This window comes from Gallus gallus, chromosome Z, assembly GCF_016699485.2.
Source record: "Gallus gallus isolate bGalGal1 chromosome Z, bGalGal1.mat.broiler.GRCg7b, whole genome shotgun sequence".
In the NCBI taxonomy this organism is placed as follows: domain Eukaryota; kingdom Metazoa; phylum Chordata; class Aves; order Galliformes; family Phasianidae; genus Gallus; species Gallus gallus.
This window is the reverse complement of record NC_052572.1, coordinates 408576-429552: the sequence shown is the minus strand read 5'-3', so window position 1 is coordinate 429552 and position 20977 is coordinate 408576. Positions and strand designations below refer to the sequence as shown.

General features: G+C 51.3%; 1 protein-coding gene across 1 annotated transcript in view; it reads left to right on the top strand.

The window, feature by feature from the left end:
- TCF4 (transcription factor 4) overlaps nt 1-20977 on the top strand; it is a 195673-nt gene that overhangs the window by 39586 nt on the left and 135110 nt on the right. Inside the window, exons 5-6 of the mRNA XM_046905872.1 lie at nt 14000-14061; nt 15986-16082. Of these exons, the coding sequence (XP_046761828.1) occupies nt 14000-14061; nt 15986-16082 (159 nt within the window). The remainder of the gene's footprint in view (nt 1-13999; nt 14062-15985; nt 16083-20977) is intronic.

Sequence of the window (20977 nt, the reverse complement as noted above, 5' to 3'; positions counted from 1 at the left end):
ATTTGGGGACGCAGGCAGCTTTCAATAGCAGAAGAAATAGCGATTTGGATCAAAAAAAAATAAAAAATAAAAAAATAAAAAAACCTTCCAGCTGCTTCCATTACGTTAGTCTCTTTTCATTAAACTGATCTGTCTTTGTTTACTTTCTTCTAAAGTAAACATGTATAATTAAAATATATTGTGCCTCTCTGCGGCTCTTATTCTGCGTGTGGCTTTGTCAACGTCGGAAATACCCTGAAGTGCTGCCAGCACCTCGACGGAGAGCGGCTCTGGGCTCTGTGAAGGTACAACATCTGGGCTGGCATTGCTGGCGGGGCGTTGCTTTTGCTTGGGGAGACCCCCGGTGGGATGCCAGCCTTGGCCGTGCCCCACTGGCCGGGCTGTGAGCGGAGGGCCCCGAATGCGGTCGTGGTGCAGCGTGTCCCGAAACGGCAGCGAAACCAAAAGCAGAAGGGAGAGAAGCACCTCGTTGGGTTTGTGCTGCAGAGCTTTCTCCGACATATGTTTTGAATGGAGATGGCGTCCCAAATGCCAAGACGTGTTGAAGGATAGCTGGTTGTTTTTGGATGATTGTCCCATATTTACTGCTTACAAGTTTCATTGTTGTTGAAAGTCTGCTGTGGTCTGTAAATATGTTCTGGAGCTGTATAAAAATATCACAATTAACATATTCCGAAGGACAACAATTGTCATGGTTGAATGACTTAGAAAGTAGCACAGGCTGTAAACAGGATGTGCTGAAATGAACTAGCACTCCTCTCGCAGTGGTCTCTTCAGCAAACGTCTGCTTGATATCAGCACTTCTGAAAATAATCTTTGGATCCTCTAAAGGACATAATGCTCTCGTTTTTAAATCGGATCTCCTAAGATGAGGAGCTTAGCTGGCGTTGCTACCATTAGGGACAGCCAGGTTTGGGTTGGAAGTGAGGTCTGGATTCCCACTGCCCAGCCCAGCAAAACGCTGCAAAGGGGCAGAGGGAGGAAAGGAGGAAAATGAATGTTTTCCCCCAGATTTTGCTGGAGAAACCCTTTGCCAATGCCGTAGCCAGGAGGGAGGTTGGATGCCTTTCGAGGGACTCATACCCTGTTGTGAAGTCCCCATCTCCTGAGGCCGTCGTCATTTTGCACTCCCGCGTGTGAAGGACCAAGCAGCAGCAAATGCTTTGTCAGAGCGGCACGGTTCTCCTCCCAGGGGCTGCTGAATGGGCCCTCGATGAGGGATGTCGCCCGTTCACTTCCACGTCTCTGCAGCTTTAAATGCTGCGGCTTCATTTCGGAGGACACTCTATTTCTGTAAGGATGATTTGTTTCTTAATGGTGGAAGGAAAGTAATGGAAGAGTACAGAACTTGCTGAAGACGCTTCAGAAAGATTTGGACTCCTTGGCAGGTTTAATTCTCAGCAGCATTCTCCCAAGTCTCCCATTTAGCAGGAAGACTTGAGTGACGACCTGAAGCCAGAGCATTGCCAGCAGCATGCTGGAGCTTCTCCTTCTGGTGCCCTTCCTGCCCCTAGTTTGGGAAGGAGAGGTCCTGCTCTGAGCCTCATGTCCTGCATGGAGTACAGGTGCCGGAGCACCCTTTTCTTACAGGTGGCTTTTTAATCATCTTTTTTTAACGAGTTTCCTCATGAAGGACTTGTGGCCTTCTTAGAAGCAGTGGGCAAAGCCCAGTAAGTTCCCCCCGAGATATGGATGAGCCCAAACCAGCAGCTGCTGCCTGAGCAGAGTACAGAGCTCGGGTGTGGGAGATGCAGGAGGCTCCAGCAGCCCACTTCCAGAGAACCCCCGGTTCAAAACCGAACGCTGCCGTTACGGAAGTTATCCCCAGCTGAAGCTCCAGGGATGGCAGCCATGCCTCAGCTGCTGGAGGAGCAGTGGAGCTTCTTCCCACATGAAGAATAATTTCCCAGACTTCCATTTTAGCAAGTACGGCTGCCTGAGGGTCCAGTGAAAAGAGCCGCCTGAGAGTCCTGATACTTCTGATATCAGAAGCTGTACGGGATAAATGTTGAAGGCTGAGGAATTTAAGCAGATTTGTTTGATATTCGTTATTATCCTGTAAAAGGAGCGGAAAGCCTCGGGAATCTGTGGAGTCATCTGGTGTGAAGAGTGTAAGCTTCGCTGATCGTGCAGCCGTAAAATCATTAAGGCTGGAAAAGACCTCCAGGACTATGAAAGCCCAACTGCCAACCCACAGAATCACAGAGTCACAGAATGGCCTGGGTTGAAAAGGGCCACAGTGCTCATCCAGTTCCAACCCCCTGCTATGTGCAGGGTCACCAACCAGCAGCCCAGGCTGCCCAGAGCCACATCCAGCCTGGCCTTGAATGCCTGCAGGGATGGGGCATCCACAGCCTCCTTGGGCAACCTGTTCAGTGCGTCACCACCCTCTGGGTGAAAAACTTCCTCCTAATATCCAACCTAAACGTCCCCTGTCTCAGTTTAAGACCATTCTGCTTGACTTAACCCTAACCCATCCCCACTGCTTCCCCGAACCGCATCCCTGCTGGTTCCTGGGCTGATCCGCAGCAGCTGAGGATGGCCGTGCTCATAACCTGCATGTAGAGCCCCCCATGTGCTGGGGCAGGTGGGAGTGCTGTGCCCACATGCAGGACGCCCTGTGGAGGTCCTGCGCTGGGGCTGGCATCCCGTTATTTTCTGCCAATGAATACAACAAGTGGGTCGTGCTTTGTGTGTTCCACAGTGATGAATTAATCTGGTGCTCATTGTGGTAGCGCTGATCATAATGAATTAATTTGGCATTCATGTAGATGTCATGCTTTTTTTTTTTTTTTTTTGAGCTTTCCTATTACAGTGCAGGATTAGTTGGTGGGCACTTACGGCGCTGCACATCCCATTCAGTTGCCAGCATCACCTGTCTGTGCCGTCCCCTTCTCCGGATGGTGCACTTCTTTATCCTTCTGGAGAGCAGCGCTCTGCATGGCAGTGGGGAAACGTTGCTCGTGGTGGTGGTGGGGCAGCAGTGTGGTGTTCAAACGGTGCCCTTCCTCTCCTCATTGCCTGCTGAAGAGGCCTGGAGCAGCCTGCAAGGATGCGTGCAGCACGTGTTGGTTCCAGACAGCTTGGGATGAGAGAAAGGCACTTATTTCTGCGGCGTTTTGCCCAAATCAGGGCTCATCATCAGGAATTACTGGCATCGTTGGAGACAAATAGACTTTTCCTTATGTAAACGATAAATAATGAAGATGACACGAACACAGTCCTGGGCTCCCTTTGTTGTATTTTTCTCCCCAGATGTGCTCAGCTGATAAATGCAGACACCTGCGTTGTTTATCTTGTCTTTTGAGGGGAGCTTCTGACTGCACATGCATTTCCTTCGCCATTAAGTGCTCTTCTTCAATTGGGGGATGTGGCCTGGGCGTCCTGACATTGCAGGGAAGGCATCGAAAATAGGGCTGTTGCATCACAGCGCTGAGTTTTAAAGGCTTCAAACAGATCCGTATTCTTTTATTAGTGCACATTCACAGGTCTGGCTCTTTATGGTGCATGTGAGAATTTTAGCCAAAAGATGCAGATCTCACCAGAGCCGTTCTGTGAGGAGATGCGTTGTACACATGGCACTGATAACGTGGAATTTCTTGTTTGTGGAGCAGCTAATTAGGAGTGTGATCTGGGCCTGAGATGTGTGTGCTGTGGAAGGCGAGCAGTGGGTGTCTGTGTGTTTTCTGAGGGCAGCAGAGCATTCACATCGTCCTGTGCAGTGCTGCCAGTTTGACTTTGCACCACGAGCTGTGGCTGGGGAGAAGTGATGCAGTTATGATGAAGTGATGCGGTTATCTCAGCATTGGCCTTTTGCTTCTGGACCAAAGGGAGGTTTCCTGCCTTCTGCTGGCAATGGAAAGCAGAGCTAAACAAAAGCAAAAAAAACAAATCCAAACCTGGCAAGTTCAAGAGCTGAGCTTAATGTGTCATGGAAACTAAAGAAAAGAGAGAAATCAAATGAAGGAAGCTGCATTTTTCCATGAGTTTGGATGTTTGGGTTCAGCAATGTGTGCCTGAACTCCAGCATCAGCTTTTGGCTGAACTCGAGCACACAGTTTGGAAAGGAGGGGTTGCATCCCAAGGGCCACCCTCATGCATCAGAACACAGCAGAGGTAGTTTTGGACCAGAGGTGAAGTGTTTTGAGGTGGACTTTTTGCTGTCTGGTTCTTGGAGCCAATGTCACTCACAGTCATATTCTTACAGTTCTGTGTAAGAGTGTGTCAGCAGCTTCCCAGTAGGTGCATGGAGAAGGGTAGGACCCATTCCCTCAAAGCTCATGGCAGCCTAAAATACTTCCATGGACATTCTGTAGAGAAAAGCAGTGTTTTATGGTCTCATCAGCATCACAAACGGTGCCCTCCTTGGCCGTCAGATGGATGCTGTTCCAATCCCCAGCTCTGGCTGTTGGCAGATGCGTTCCATTGAGCTTCGTGGATGGCTGCAGTCCGTACCGCTGCCCTTTGTGGTGGCACCGGTGGGCTGTGCTCACCTCCACGAGCGTCCTGGGGCCGTGCAGGGGAAGCCGGGGGAGGTGACAGCACAGCTTTGAAGCCGTAGTGAGCCCCGTGCCTGGAAAACCCCTCTGCGTTACCGTGCAGTCCCTCACTTACCGCCTCTGCAGTATTGATTTCTGGAGGATTTTTTCCCTTGTCAGTTCATTTTCTTTGCCCGGATACGTATGGATTGTCTTATAGTAGCAAGTGTCCAGTCAATAGGAGGTGCTTGCTGTGGGCTGTCACAGTGCACTTTAAATGCAAATACATCTAGGGCAGTTTTAATGTAATTTTCATATAGATGAAGTCATTCAGAAGTACTCTTAAATTAAAGGGCTGTTCTCCAAAGTGTAGCAGAAAGCCCCCTGGTTCCATTAGGTATTTTTCTTCTGCCTGTGTTTGATTTCCCGTCCATCGGCGCTGCACGCTTTGCCATCAGGACGGTGTTGTTTATTTGCTGCCGTTGCTGTAATTGGTGACTTTCATAGCAGCCACGTGGAGGCTGAGCTGTGCTGGGGGCTGTTTTGGATTTTTGTTTTTTTTTTTTTCCTAGTTTTTTACCTCAACTTTTTCCAGTCACACATTCCTCACTAATCTTTCTGTTTCCAAGAAACGTAAATATTGGGAATTAACCAGTTGTGTGCTGGCCAGGGAGGTACAGAGCCCGGCTGCTGGTGTGCTCCACAAGACCTGGTGTACATAACTGCTTTGTGCTGAAGTGCATGGAGCAGCAGCTCCAGGAGATGCACCCGTGGTGCTGAGCTGTCACCGAGTTATCCGCCACCCAAATTCTTAATTCTTTTATCTTATTCTTTCCTTTCTGAAGCCACCAGCCAACCCTCACCCTGGTGTCCCACAGGGAGCTGCAGGAAAGGGCGAGGTGCCCCTGTTCAGGTGCCAGGACTTTGGTTTTCGTAGGCATTCCTGGATTGAACTGAGGATGCCTGGATGAATTTTTTAAAGGCCTGTTTCAGCACCCAACCACGGCACCTAATTTTGAAGATGCTCAGCTTCCGGCTTCTTCCCCTGGTTTCTGCTGGAGGTGGTGGCTCTCTTTACACTCAGATACAACATGGCACAGTTAAATTGCCTCCAGCCTGTTTAATGATGTGGTTTAGGGCACTCCTTTTGAATCAGGGCGCATCATTTTTCATGCAGCTACCTGCCGTGTGCTAAACGTGCCATTGTCTAAGTGGTGCTATAAGCTATCAGGCTGGCTTGATGCATGGAATAACCTCCTTAATGGATGTGAGCAGAGCACTAACCTGGCTGTTCCTTTTCGGTGCTTTGTGAGACCCCCGGTGCCCTCCCCAACTCCATGCAGTACGGTGCAGCAGGGCTGCCAGCCCTTCATCACAGAATCATTGGGGTTGGAAAAGCCCCCCAGGATCCCCACCCCCAACCGTGGAACAGTGGTCAGTGCCCATGGTCAGTGCCCACTGACCATGTCTGTAGATAGAATCATGACATCATTAAGGCTGGAGAAGACCCCCAGTGTCCCCAACCCCAGTCCAGCCCCACCGCGTCCGCTGCCCATATCCCCATGTGCCACATCCCCACGGCTCTGGGACACCCCCAGGGATGGGGACCCATCGTTCCCTGTACAGCTGTGCCACTGCAGAACTGCATAACTCTTTGGGACAGTGAACTGTTCCTAACATCTGACCTGGACCTCCCAGTGTGGCACACGGGGCTCTCTGTTGTATCTGAAGCACGAGTTTCCTAGTAGCTTCACTTGCCTTTTCTCTGTGTGTTTTTGTGGTATTACTCTCCTGCTGGAAAGAAAAAAAAGGCACTGCCTATGAGAAACACGGGGTTACGCATTCGTGTAACACAATTTTGGAGTGTTACTATATAAGCAAAGATAACTTTTTTAAGAATTTCGTCTGTGTATCAGAGTAATGACACTCGTAGAGGCTTGGTGTCTGGAAATCCCTCTGCACAGCTGAACGCAGAATCGTTCCTCGGGCTGTGGGCAGCCAAGTTGCATTGCTGTTGTGGTTCTGTTTCACGTGTCAGGCTGTTCTGTTCGTAGCACTGCTCATTGCAGGGTGTCTCACAGAAGATCGGTATGCTCTTGTGTGTTCAGATCTCCCATATAAAGCTTATCCTCTCCCGGAATAGGCAAACATGTGCAAAACAAAGGAATGTTTATTTAGAAGCGCAGTTCTCCACCATCACCTTCTGACTTGGGCTGCTCCTTTGGAATTGTAATGCCCACCGACCTCAGGCTGAGACCTTCAAAATGCGGTGATAAAAGGAGAGTTTAAGTAAATTTGCACTTAAATATTTCTAGATTACAGTGTGGAATGCACCTCGTTTCCCCGGGGCTGCGGGGTGAGCTGTCGTTCCTTAGGAGTGCTGTAGGTTATTGAGTTCAGGTAGAGATTAAGTACTTTAACATCAGTGTGGACTATGGAGGAAGATGTAATGCGATTAGACAGCCAGAGTTGGTAAATGACGTTCAGTTCATAGCAGAGAAATGTGCACTTTCCTGCTCATCCACCTCAGGTTAAAAGAAACCAAAGATGCGTTGTGCTTTGGACCACCAGCAGCACTCATCCAGAGCCAGGACAAAATCAAGCCTTGGTCACCTGTTGAGCTGGGAAATGAGGTGCGGTGTCACCTACATGGGCACCTTGCTTTCTGCTTACTGCTCTTTCTGCTTTCCGCAGCATTTCTGCTTACTGTTCATCGGATCTGATAGAATCTGATGCAGTGCTGGAGTTAGGAAAACACGCATGGGATCCGTGGCAGTGGGAGTCCTTACAGGCAGAGGGCCGAGGTCGTGTTGTGTCAGAGGAGAGCTTGTGTAGCTCTGCTGGGCACAGTGTGGAGTTTGTGACCTCACCCGATGGTGGGACAGCACAGCCCTTTGTTAGCAGCACTGGGACTGGCAGCGGTTGAGGCCATCCGCACGTTGATGCTCTGCAGCGAGTGCTGTTGAGTGGTGCCTCCGACTGCCCGTCAGCATTTATGCAGACTTGGAAAATTCCAGCCCAAAACAAAAGGAGCATCTGATTCAAATGAATTTTCCAATTATTTGTGGCTTTAACAGAAGCCGTTGAAGTGTATTGCATGTATCTGGCAGCTGGTCCTACTTCTCTGAGGGAAAAAAGCCCTAAAGCTTTGTATCTAATCCCCTGAGCAAACCAATAGTAAATTGTTTATCAAATAAGGAGTAGAATTTCCCCACTCGGAGTCTATGCTTTCTTTACATGGCTGTTGTGGGGGGATAATTACGTGTGCTTTCTGCACGCGGGAGGTGCCTGGGTTCGCCATGTGTGTCCCTGTGCCCTTGCTCACGCCCACAGGGCTGCATGAGCTTTGTGCAGCTTCCCCCAGCCTGGGCTGCAGCCCAATGCCTGCTCACGCCTCCTGCCGTGCTCCGCAGCAGGCTTCACATTTCCTCCCCAGTTTCCAGCGCCCTTCAGACTCAGCTTTGCTCATGACTCCATCTCCAGGTTTCTCTCGGTGGAAGCTGCCCAGGTAGGGGTGGAGTGCCCGTCCCTGGAGCTGTTGCAGACCTGTGGAGAGAGATGTGACGTTAGGGGGCATGGTCGGTGGGCCCGGTGGGGAGGGGTTGGGCTTGGTGATCGTAGAGGTCTTCTCCAGCCTCCGTGATTCTGCGGTTCTGTTCAGGGCCGTGGCTAATGGATGTGGTGGGGATGGGGATGGTTGGGCTTGGAGATCTTAGTGATCTCCTCCAACACCTGTGGTTCTGTTCAGGGACGTGGTTAGTGGGCATGGTGAGGATGGGTTGCTGTTTGGACTTCAGGACCTTGGAAGTCCTTTCCAGCCTTCCTGATTCCGTAAGTCTGAAGTCAGTCCTTGACTTCTCCGGTTGCCTTCCGCCTTCCACGCCGCCTCCCTATTTTCCTTTGGTCTCCTGATGACATTTAGCTCAGAATCTTCAAAAAGGTCCTCATCAGTGGACGTGCATTTTGCACCTGCCTGCCCCTTAGCCTGCAGAATGTCCAGGCCGCCAGCTTACCCTTCCCTTCATCTTCACCTTCAATCCTTCCTCTGTATTTTGTCACTTTCTGTTCAGCTCTTTATTTTTTTTTTTTTTTTAGTTCTTAAAAGACTTAATGCTCTGAGGAGAACATATTCTTTTGGAGAATAACACACTTAGCAGAAAAGGTCTCAATCCACAAAATGGATTTGTTTAACTTAATTTGTATTAGCGGTACCAGCGTTCTGCGTGTGAGGTGCTTCAGAGCACAAAGAGGTAATAGCAGTCCCGAGGTATCTGTTTATCACACTTGTCTCAGGATGATAGTTATAATTAGAGTCTAGGATTTTTCCCACCCTTTTCATTTTTGACACAACTGCAATTCATACAATGGGAAATGCTAATCAAACGTTGGTATGGCGCGCGCACAGAAATCTCTCTTTTGTGCTCAGATCTTCACCCTCTCCCTTATTTCGACTGTTCAGTCCCTTATAAAGCTACTTTTGTGGGCTAGTACAGTCTTTTTTTCCGGGGAGCAGAGGAAAGGAGCAGAGGAAAGAGTGGGCGAAGATGCACTGTGTGAAGGGCTGCAGGAGGGAGGTGCGGATGGACCACCACCGGCCATACCCATCCAGCATTCTGCAAATTTAATTGCTAAAAACATCAAGTGCGAGAAATACAAAAATAAGATAAACACGTGTTTGATTCGCCATGCTAAATGTATATAGGTATGTTTATATTTATTAAAAAAACAGATGTTCTGTGGTCCAGAGCCTTCCTGACCCTTTCCTCGGTGCGGTCCGTGAGGAGCTCAGTGAGGTTGGTCACAGTGGGCACGAAGGCACTCCAGCCGTGTTGGTGCTCCGTTGCACTGAAATATTTTCCAGGTTTGATTGTTAGGCTTGTTCTGGAATTACAAGAATACAGTTCTGTTTCTGAGCCAGAAACACGAGTAACTGCACTGATCAGTGTTATTTTGCACTGATGTATGTGAAATTACCTTTCTTCGGGACCTACCTTTGGCTTGGTGCAGTGTTTATTCAGCCCCTTTAAAAGCATGTATAGGCTGGCACGGAGGTAAGCAGGATTCTGCATTTCCTGCTCCAGCACCAGCAGATAAGGGGCACGGTTCTCCCAGAACAGAGAATCTAAAGAAAATTACCAAGGATGGTGGTTTAGACTGGAGGACAACAGGAAGCTCCTCCAGAAGGAGAATCTCACCCGTCTTCTTGTACCACGAAGGTTTAGCCAATGGGAGCAGCCCGAGCATGCCCCTTACCACCTGAGCTCCAAAAAAACCCCAAAATCAGCATCCTGTAGTGACACAGGAGGTCGTGGGCTGCTCTGGCTTTACGTGTGCAGGTCGGGGTGGTGATCTGTGTCCCTCCAGATAACGTCATGCAGAGTGCAGCATTAGCTGCATTGCGCTCGCATTGCTCCCAGCACTGCTTAGAGCCGTGGTGGGACCCAAAATGCAATCTGGGTGCAGCACCCCCGGCTCCTGGCTGGCGTGGGGCACGTGGTTCAGCAGCACGCAGGGAGGAGCAGTGGGGAACCCAGCATTCCTCATCAGGTTTGCTACCAGAAGATGAACCGCTGTGCTCCTTTTGTCTCCCTGTTGCCTCACCTCATTGCTAAACTGCTGTTACTGTGCTTGGAGGTCAGCGCACAGATTCAATTCTTTCGGTGCACGGCCTTTCGGGTGGCACCTTTCTGAAGCAGCTCTCAGTGGGTAAGTCAGGTTGGGCAGCCCTGAGCTTTGTTTCTTTTTGTTTCCCCTCTTTGTGGGATCACAGCGCCTGCAGTGCCCTGGTGCTGCTCACCAGGGAGCAGCTCCTCCCACGCTGCGATTTTAGGGCTCCCCGTGTGTGCCCACATTTGCTATTGGAGGTGCTGGGAGTCTCACAATCCAATTACTGAATCACCTAATCTATTGTCCTGTGCCACTGCTGCAGTTCCGGGTGGTTTCCCACCTTTCTGGTTGGACGATTCCTGCAAAGGAGGATTTGTTTCTTATGTGCTTGGGTGTTTTTCCAGAAGAACAACAACAACAGCAGCAAAAACACCCTAATTTTCTAATCCTAAGGTTTCTGCTTGGGAGCTTTTTGAGAGAGGGGGACCTGCAGGAGCCCAGTTCTCCTGGAAAATGGCATCTCTCTCCAAGTCTGTGTGCTCCGGGATGAATCCCAGCTCTGAGAATGCCTCACTGGAGAGCGCTGCATTGAGTTGGGTGGAATGAGGGCTCCGCTGTCTGAGCCACAGAAGTGCACCCCTCGTGGTGCAGAAGGCATCGGGTGGAGGGGCCGACAGATCGGGTGGTGTTTATCACTGAATTATCAGCAAACTGGGCTGGATTCACTTGTTGTCAGTGACTGGGCCCCGTTTCCCCTCTGCAGAGGGAGCAGTGCTGCTGGGTTGGGTGCTGCTCAGAGCAGGCAGAAGTTGGCTGGGCTGCCCCATCCGTAGCTTATGGGCTCGCAGTAAAGCAGTGCTGCGGGGGTGTCAGTGTTTCAGCTAAACAGCAAGTTTTTAGTGGTTTTTCTTTCTCATTTGTTTATTAAAAAGAAAAAAAAAAGTCCACCTTTTTCCTCATCTCCAGCTGGTGCTGGCGCAGGGCTGCAGTGTGTGCTGTAGACCGAGCTCCTCCTTTTTGACTGGAGCTGAGATGAAGGATTAGTAGTTAAAAGAATAACTACATTTTCCACTGTGATCAAGGAATTAGATAATCTGGCATGTTTGCTTAAGGGGTCTGTATCTTGGGGCTTATATAGGGCAGTATTAAAGCCCTGAGCCTTCTTATTATGCCAATACCCAGAAGATTGCTTAATGAGAAGTAAAGGGCCTCTTTCCAATTACGAGGGAATAACTGTATTAAGTTCCTGTGTTATGTCAACCTGCTTTGATTTGATTACTGCAAAAGAAATGGATTTATCTGTCAGTGTTACTTAATTAAGCCTTCTCATTGATGTTTTGCAGAGTAATATAGTGTAGTTTGCACATTTAAGTCTAAATACAAAGAAAATTGGTCGCAAGCTAAGAAACAACCCCTGAAGATAAGGGATAAGAGCCATTGCGTGTCGTTTTCTGAGCGGAGTCCAAAACTTCGAACTTTGGAGGAAGAAGTTGAGCGCTGTGTGGGCTCAGACGAGAATGGGAAGGAGCAGCCGAGCCCCCGGTGCATGCATTTCCTGGATCGCTGCAGGGATGTGATCATGCAGTCATTAGGGTTGGAAAAGACCTCTGAAATCATCAGGTCCATCTGCCAGCCCGCCCCGCCGTGCCCGCTGACCACGAGCTCCTCTCCTCCGCGCTGCCCATCCCATTCCCTCAGCCTCCCATAGCACCGTGCTCCAGGCCCCTCACAGCTCCGTTCCCCTCTCTATACACGCCTCGGCGCCTCAGCGTGCTGTGGCAGTGCCCCGTGCCCGTGGGCAAGGTGGGAAGGACGCTCACAGTGCACCGGGAAGGGCATCTGGGCAGGGCTCAGCTCTCCGGGGCGTTTGGAGCAGGAGAGGGATCGTGGCTTTAAACGCAGCGCAGAGTGTTTGCATAGGTGCCTCGTTAAAGCACCCCGGGACATCGGCATCTGCATTCCTAAAATATAAATAAAAATGCCCCGTGCGGCGGCCCGAGAAGATTTATTGTCACATAAATCTTGCTGCTAGCCCTGACCACGAGCCAGCGTGAGGGGCCGCGACGGCAAGTATTATTTCAGATTAGCTGGTTTTTACGTGAAATAAGCACGCTAATAAATACAGTTCCTGGTGGGGAGCGGTGAGAATAATGCCTCCTTGTTGGGGAAGGCAGGGGTCCCTCCGTCAGCGCTGCTCTGCGCGTCGCCCTGCTGCTCCCGGAGCACCCGGCCGTGCGGCTCTTGGTCTCAGCTCACCGTGCCCACGTGAAGAAGTAGGGAGCAGAGGTGTGGGAAGCAGTGCGGGCTGTGCCTCGTGTCAGCATCTCCCCGTCTGCGCTTCCCTTGCTAATTTTTCTAATGGGTTTAGTATGGATTTTGGAAGCGTGAGGGTGGTACGATGCCCATCAAAGTCAATGGGATAATATCCATTGATTTTTAACAGGCGATGGATCAGGGCTCTACAGAGTTAATTGCCTGTTACATAACACAAATGATTTTTAAAAATATGCCTAATTAACCTAATAGAATGGTTGATCTGATCTGTCAGGTAAATGATACACATTTTCTTTCTTTTTCTGGAGCTTAATTAAATATTTACCTAAGAGTGTCTTGTGCTATTAACACGTTCATCTGTTATTGAGATAATGGGGATTGTAACTGGGGGAGAGTATTAAACCGAGCAAACATCTTGGCTTCTGATATTGGAAATCAACCGGGTTTGGTCCCAGCACCCATACTTCCAAGTGCTGATGCTGGATCTCTGTGCAGTGAGTGCCCACCAGCCCTATGGGTCTGGAGGAACCAATGCCGGGCGGAAGGGCAGCTGCTCCCCTGCGTGGTGCTGGGGGCACTCAGGGCTTCAGCAAAACCAGACTCAGATTTTTTTTGGCTTTTTTGCATGGCAAAAGGCAGGAGATGGTGCTGTGTCGCGGGGATGCTGCACGGGGATCGTGGAGTCCATCTCTTGGCTCCGCACAGCGCTGCCAAAATTCAAACCCCGTGCCTGAGGACGCTGCCCAGGCACTTGTGGATCGTGTAGCATCTCCGTGTGCTGTGACCTGATTTTGGTGAGGAAGCTGCCCTCACAGGGCTGTGGGGTCACAGAATGTCCCATGCTGGGAGGGACCCATGAGGATGGTGGAGTGCGGCTCCTGGCTGTGCGCAGGACCACCCGCAGGTCAGAGCAGAGCTGTGCTGCAGCTCTCTTCTTGCGCCCAGTGCCACAGCAGGGCATGCCCGCGCTGCCCCAGTGCTGCTGCATCAGCTGCACGTGAGGTGTCTGTGTTCAGCTGCAGAGTTCAGAGCAGATGGCAGCAGTCCTGGCCCTTTGGTCCGTGCCCCCAGCAGCAGCTTTCATCGCTGCGTGCACAGAGTGATGTTATTTTTAGAGACACCCTCTGAAATGGAGGCAGAAACCACCTAGATACCAGTGGTCTTAAATTACTGAGGGTGGTCTCCCAGTGATTGCAGTGAGTTCTGTGTTACCAAATGGAAAGATAGCGACGTGCTTATCTTGGGGGATGTGCTTCTCTTGGTGCGGATGCCAGAAGAGTTTTTGGGAGTGGGATCCTAGCTGGGGTGGGGAGGAGCTGCTGTGACCCCAGCGCTCCTGAGGTGCCCATCCCAGCTGGGTCTGTTTCCTCCGTGCTGCTCATCCCTGGTGCAGCCCTCGCTGAGCTGCCAGGGCTGCTTTATGCTCAGACCTCGGGGTCCTGAGGGTCCGTCTCATTGCTGCTGTGAATTTAAATGAGTTAATTTAAGCAGTGGGTCAGAAGCCACTACCGTCGTAGTAGCCCCGTGCCTGATTCTTAATTAAAGGCAACAGGAGATTAATTTGAAACATTAATTTAAAAGTGCCTATACAAAAGGAAAGAATTATTGCAATAAAGCCTAAAGAACTTTTTTGTCCCTAGATGTAGAAGACAGAACTAGCTCAGGGTCCTGGGGGAATGCAGGACATCCTAGTCCATCCAGGGTAAGTATATCTAATCTTTTTCCCCAAACCAGACTTCCTGCCTATGTAAATTCACAATCTTAACTATGAGTTTTACACCTGATTGCATAGAGGAATGGGCATGCAAAGTTGGCTGTAGTTTTGTCTTCCCTTTGAAATCTGTTTTTTTTTTAATTATTATTATTATTATTTTATTTTAATATTCATGCCCGGCTCTGTGATTGAATCTGGCACCTGCTCCAGATAGCAAGAGTTCCAGTTCTGTCTGGCCGGCGGCACGGAGCAGCAGTGCGGGCGCTGAGGGCCCTGTGAGCTCCGTTTTGTCTTTCTGGATGCTGGCACCCCCAAATTGGGCAGCCCCCCTTCCTGGGGGGACCCCCGGCCCCGCCGTGCACACACAGCTGTTTCCTAGCTGGGCAGAAAGTGTCCGCGCTCGCTCACGCCCCGATTTACCCAGTTGGTTCAAATTGCATTTTAATTGTTTTCTAATTAATGCGAAGGATCCGGGCTGGCAAGCAGTGCCCGGGCTCCTCCTTCCCCACGGGGCCAATTTCTGGGAGGTGTCCAACGCGAGGGGTCCCCAAACAGCCCTGGGGGGACCCAACCCCACACCTTCTCTCCTTCCCCCCCTGCTCAGCATCCGCTGCGTCATCGCCGCTCACATCTGTCAGTTTTATTTTTATCCCCTTCTTTGGGGCTTGACACTTGTATGGCTTCCTGGGGAAAAATGTTTTGAAAAGTAAATTCGAAATTTGCACACACCATTATTTATGCATGCAAAAACTTGAATGTGAGCTTACAATTACGTTCTGAGATGTAAAGAAAAGAGCGTGAGCCTGGGGAGAGTTCTGGAGTTTCAATCAGCCCGCACGTGGGCTCGCACACAGCCTGACCTCGCCGGCTCCTCTTTGTGAAGCAGGGCTGGCATTTCCACGGCAGGAAAATGGATTTCTGGTGCCCACCTCCGGGCCTGGGGAGCGGAGCACAGCGTAACTGTGCCCAGGCTGTGCCTGCAGTTCGGTGTGCTGTAAGGCTGAGCTGCTCGGAGGTGGCAGAGGGCTGTGCTGAGCGCAGGAGTGCTGAGCCCCAAAAATGCTCCTTGTGTGCATGGACACCGACCCCGGGAAGGGCTACTCCATAGACTCATAGAATGGCCTGGGTTGAGAGGGACCACAACGATCATCCAGTTCCAACCCCCTGCTATGTGCAGGGTCGCCAACCAGCAGCCCAGGCTGCCCAGAGCCACATCCAGCCTGGCCTTGAATGCCTCCAGGGATGGGGCATCCACAGCCTCCTTGGGCAACCTGTTCAGTGCGTCACCACCCTCTGGGTGAAAATCTTCCTCCTAATATCCAACCTAAACCTCCCCCATCTCAGTTTAAGATCATTCCCCCTTGTCCTATCACTATCCACCCTCACAAACAGCCGTTCCCCCTCCTCTTTATACGCTCCCTTCAAGTACTGGAAGGCCACAGTGAGGTCTCCCCGGAGCCTTCTCTTCTCAGCGTTGTGCCACTTTGCACACCCACCCACATGCAATTGCGTGTACGTAGCACTGAGGTGCTTCAGACAGCAAGTTTCTGCATCAAAATCAAGTTGAAAAGCAAAGCATTGAATAAATACTTAATTCCTGCTCTTGCATGTGCGGTGGGTGAGAAGGCTGTGTGCTCAGGGAGGGCCTTTGCAGGACTGCACAGCACAGGAGCCTCTTCTCTTCTTCACATTCAGGATTACACATGGAGCAAACCAAAGTCAATTGCTAATGAGATAAGAATTGGAAACAGCTTTAAAAGTGCTCCGTAGCCCATCACTTCCCCTGGAATCGATAAACAGCAAGAAGAAAAGTATTTCCTGTGGCCGACTGGAAGCTTAGGAGGCGAGCGTGGACCTGCAGGTTCTGAGAAATGCCACTAAAACGTGTAAAATTGTGCTTTTTTTTCCCCAGAACTATGGAGATGGGACTCACTATGATCATATGGCGAGCAGAGACCTGGGGTCACATGACAATCTCTCTCCTCCATTTGTCAATTCCAGAATACAAAGTAAGACACCGAGTTTCCTGATTTGACTGCTCTGTTGAGATAAGTGAATGGTTTTGGAAGCGCTGAACTCAAAGTAAAGCTCCGAGGGCTTAAAATCCCTCATCCTCACCTGTGGGGTGAGGCTTGTGCAAAGGGTGGGAACACGGGTTGGTTCTTTTAAGCTGCAGCACCATTTCGGAGCGTTCGCCAGTTCTGTGTACTGACCAGGGCTGTGTTTGCCTCTGCGAGGGGAGCGCGAGTTGTGCTGCGGTAGCTGCAGTGTGTGCTGCAGGAGCTGAGCGTGCGTTGTCCGAAGGCAAAGCCTTTCCTTTCTGGAGATGCGACCAGCTGGCAGCGGAAATCGGGACGTGCTCTGGGGGGAATAGAAAGGGCTTTCTGAAAGTATTCCGACTGTATGCTCACAAAAGGGGAAGGGATAAATGGCGGCGGGGGGACACTGCGGCCTTTGTTTGCTTTGGAGCGCGCTGGGCGCTGCCTGCCGGGACCTGTGTGCAGCCTCCCGTGGCCGGGATGCTGGGAGCCGCAGGTCTGCTCTGCCCGCAGTGACACCTCCCACCTCACCCCCCGTGATGGAGATCTGCCCACAGCACCACCTCCCACCTCACCCCCTGTGATGGAGATCTGCCCACAGCACCACCTCCCACCTCACCCCCTGTGATGGAGATCTGCCCACAGCGCCACCTCCCACCTCACCCCCTGTGATGGAGATCTGCCCACAGCACCACCTCCCACCTCACCCCCTGTGATGGAGATCTGCCCACAGCGCCACCTCCCACCTCACCCCCTGTGATGGAGATCTGCCCACAGCACCACCTCCCACCTCACCCCCTGTGATGGAGATCTTTGACAGCCCTTCGTCCCCGCTGGGCGCAGCGGCAGCGTGAAGCGGGGCTGTAATTATTTGTAAGCCAGCGATAGCGACTTTTTTTTTTTTTTTTTTTTTAATTACGGTTGATAAATGAGTTTGGTTAAAGTAAATACATGATGTAAAAATATTAGTAATGTTTGCGCTCGGCCAAGATCACACCCTTCTTCTGCGGCTGTCAATGAGCGAACCGAGCGCGCTGCTTTAAAGGGTTGAGCGCGAGCCAAAGAAAACACGGAGCTGTAACTGCGATACATCACTCCGCAGCTCCAATATACGTCCCTGAAATACGCCTCGTCTTTTAATACTGGGAAATATCTGCGAGTTGTTTAACATATGGGGCAGCGTTGGAGCTTGTAGTCGTTTGTGTGTATTCACAGACACGACATGGTTACAACAGTTTTAGAGGCTCCGGCGGATGCCAAAAAAAGCATGGAAATTTCAGCACTCCCTTCTTAACTCACGCCATGGGGCTTAGGTAGTGCACAAAGGCACTCCACGAACAGCCACACACTTCTGTGCAACCCGCTGGGCCGTGGGACGCTTTCGAGTTTAACCTTCAGTTTGGGTCTGAGGAACTTAAAAGTCTTCCTCGCTTCTGCCTGCCTGTGGGTGACAGAAGAACCTCATTCCTGCCTGATTGTTTCTGCCGTCTCGGTGAAAACACTGGTTTCGCCTGATGGAAGAAATAGTTGTTTTCTCGGAGAGCGTTCGGAGTCGGAGGGAATTGAGCCGCTGGGGATTCCAGTTAGGAATTCTGGATCCTCACTGTCGCTTGGAAGTCCCAGTTGTCTCCGGCAGAGTGGTTTGCGTGGCCTCTGCTGGCCTGGAGGTGGGCTCTGTGCTGGAGGTGCCTTCTGCAGCCCTTGGAGTGAGCCAGGAGCGTATTGGTGACCTACCAGTGCGTGTTCCTGGGGCACCCTTGTTTTTGGCTGTCAATACAGTGTGGAATTCGGGGCTGGCTGTATGGCCAGTGATGCTCTGCTCACACCAGTTGTTACGTGCGCGAGCCTGAAAAGGAGCCTGTGTGCCTGAAAAGGAGCCTGTGTGCTGCTGGGGCTGCTGGCTGCCTCCTGCAACCCACAGCCATGGCTCAGCCCGCTTCTCCCTTAGCTGGGTGCCCTCCTCCTCATTGTCCGGGTGGGCAGCAGAGCTGGTGGGTCTGTGTGCACGGGTGCCGTGGTGCGTCTGTGTTCTGGGACGCAGGGTGTTGGTACCGGAGGAGCTGGGGACACAGGGCTCTGTGGACGTTTCCCTGCCATGGAAATGCTGTGGTGAAGCTCAGCTCCATTTCTACCATCTGGGACTAGACAACGGGCCACAAGTGCTGCTTATAGGATGGTGGGTGCTCATGAAGCGCTGCCTTACCAGAGACATCTATAAATTCATGCTGATCACGCCTGCATTGGTGACTTGGGGAGTATTCTGAATATTGCTGCCATGAAGGTACGCGCTACGGCTTAATGAAGGCATCCTGACCCCCAGCTCCCATTACTCCAGATGTGTCGTTACTGCCCCATTCCTGTCCCTGAGCTGCCTCAAGGTCCCCAACACCACCGACCGGTGCTGCGTGGACTGTGCCTGCAGCAGTGGGCTGTGCGGTTCGCTTCACGCTCTTTCTCTTGGCAGCTGATGTAGAGCCTCTGATTATCACCTGTCCTGACTCAGTCTGACACTGTTGCGTGCTGCTGCCTTCCGTGGAGCTGCTCCTGAGAGGGGAGCAGCAGCCGAGGGAGGGCCTGGCTTTATTGCTTTTAAATAGCACGATCGATGCATTGATTAAACGCATCTGGCTCGTCTTTGCAATTTGTTATTTTGTTATTAAGCATTTGTTATGGCTAATGCTGAATCAGAAACAGGCTTGATAGTTGTGGGATTAACGCTCAGTTGTACGGAGAGCACTAAAAACGGCAGCTCATTGGATTTCACGTGCTGCTTCTATCCACGTGCTGCTGTTGGAGATGTGCAGTCGGCCCCAGCTCTGCCCTGTGAGCACCTCGTCTCGGCTTCTCTCTGTGCTGACCCGTGCTCATGTCTGGGGCTGAACGCGGTGCTGTCCTGCAGCAGAAAGCCCCAGAGCCCCATGCACTGCTGGGCTGTAGCTGGGGCTGTGCAGGACAGCTGCTGGTGGAGGCCATGTCCTGTGCACAGACTGCGCCCACCTGAGGGCTTACCCTGTGTTTTACTTTCCAGGTACTTATTTTTAAGGTGGGTTTTCCCACAGGGCAGCAGAAGTCGCCGTGCTGCTTGCATGGTGTGCAGTTCCTCAGGCTCCTCCTGGAAGTGTTGTGTGTTTGCACACCACTAACTGTGCGTGCTCCTGAAGCCCAGGTGCTCTCCGGGTGTTTTTGTGCCCTTGGGAGTAACCACAGAGTGCTTCCTTGCCCCAAGACGAGCAGTGAAGCATGGGCCAATGGCTGCACCGGGCACAGCACTGATTCTCCTCACCTCCCCATTTCCATGTACTCCCTTGCTGAGCGTTTTCTGCCCTACTGCATTGGACATCTTGCTGGCACTTGGGGTTCTGTACCAGTGCTCAGTAACTTGTTTCTAGCCGCCTGTAGCTTAGTGGAGCACTTTGCTGCAGGGGTCAGATGGAGGCTTGTGTGGGAGAGCTGCTGGCAAACAGAGTGACCCGAGTCCCCCCGGGCTGGAGGCTGGAGGCTGGATTGGTGTCTGTGCTGTGGCAGCTGCTGGCTCGCTGAGCTCAGCTGTGCACGCAGGGATGTGCTGTGGGGCACTCCTGGCTGCCGCAGTCTGGGGATGGGGAGCACTCAGCCTGGGAGAGAGCTTGCCCTGACACAGCCAAGTGTGTTGAGTGTAGTATACAGACAGGCATAGGAGAGATTAAAACTAAGGTATAAATGCTTTCTTATTCTGCAGCATGGAATCTGCAGCTGGTGTGCTTCCCCCTTCCACCTGCAGTACTTGCGGTGCTCGGAGCAGTGTGGTGTGACACTGAAAGTCCTGCCCTGCTTGCTGCCTGCAGTGCTGGAGGCAGCTGTTCAGGCGCCGCTTTGAGCCCTGGGAGGACGTGGCTCAGTGGGCACAGTGGGGATGGATTGGCAGCGGGACTGGAGGATCTCAGAGGTCTCTTCCAGCGTTTACGATTCCTGGATTCTCTGAGCACGTACATTGTTTGATTTCAGTAGGAGCTGGCCGGTGATCTAGTATGCAAAGACAAGCCTGTTCCTATTGCTAAGCATGAAGTGAGGTACGGTTGCAGTGACGTGGGCTTTCTTCCCTCCTAATTGCCCGCTTCGAATCGGCTTAGGGTGTGCTGGTGCTGGAGGCTGGGAGCAGGCGATCGGCGGCACGGCTGTGCTGCTGGCGGGTGCTGCTGGAAGGAACCTTCCTATTTATCTGCCTGAAGAATGCGTGCCGTGTATTTTGTGAGGATATTGTGAGATTTGATAAATTACTGTCTGGAAAACATCCTGAGTTCCTTGGATGCTCTGTGTACATGCCAGGTTTTAATATTGTTTTCAGTGCTGTGATAGCGCTCGTCTCCGCATGAATATTGCTGCGGTATTTGCTTTTAATCTGCGCGGCTTTGATTCCGTTACTGTTATTAGAAGTAGAACTGGAATTTTTGCAGATTAGTTAAGTTTACCCAACACGGCATTATAAGGCCTTGCTTTCAATTGCTAAACTATAAACACTGGGGATGAAATTTTCCATGCTGTGTATCTGACTCAGCCCGATTATTATTTTTTTAACCTTCTGCAGAAATGATTTCAACATTTCCTAAAATGAGATTACATTTCATCCTGGCAGATTTTTGGTTTTCTCAGTTAGCGCCTGGCACGTCGGGAGCATTAATTCCTTTTCACACCACTTCTGTTATGTCAGGTGGCTTCGGGTCCCCGTTTGCAGCTGGAGCAGTGGAGGCACGAGAAGGACCGGGAGGGAAATGCCAGAAACTGTCCCAGCAGTTTTCGGTCTCCAGTTTGCAGTGCAGAAGGTTTTGATCAGCTCTCCATTGCGCTGCTTCGCGTTGGCCATCGTAGCACGGGCACACATCCTCAGC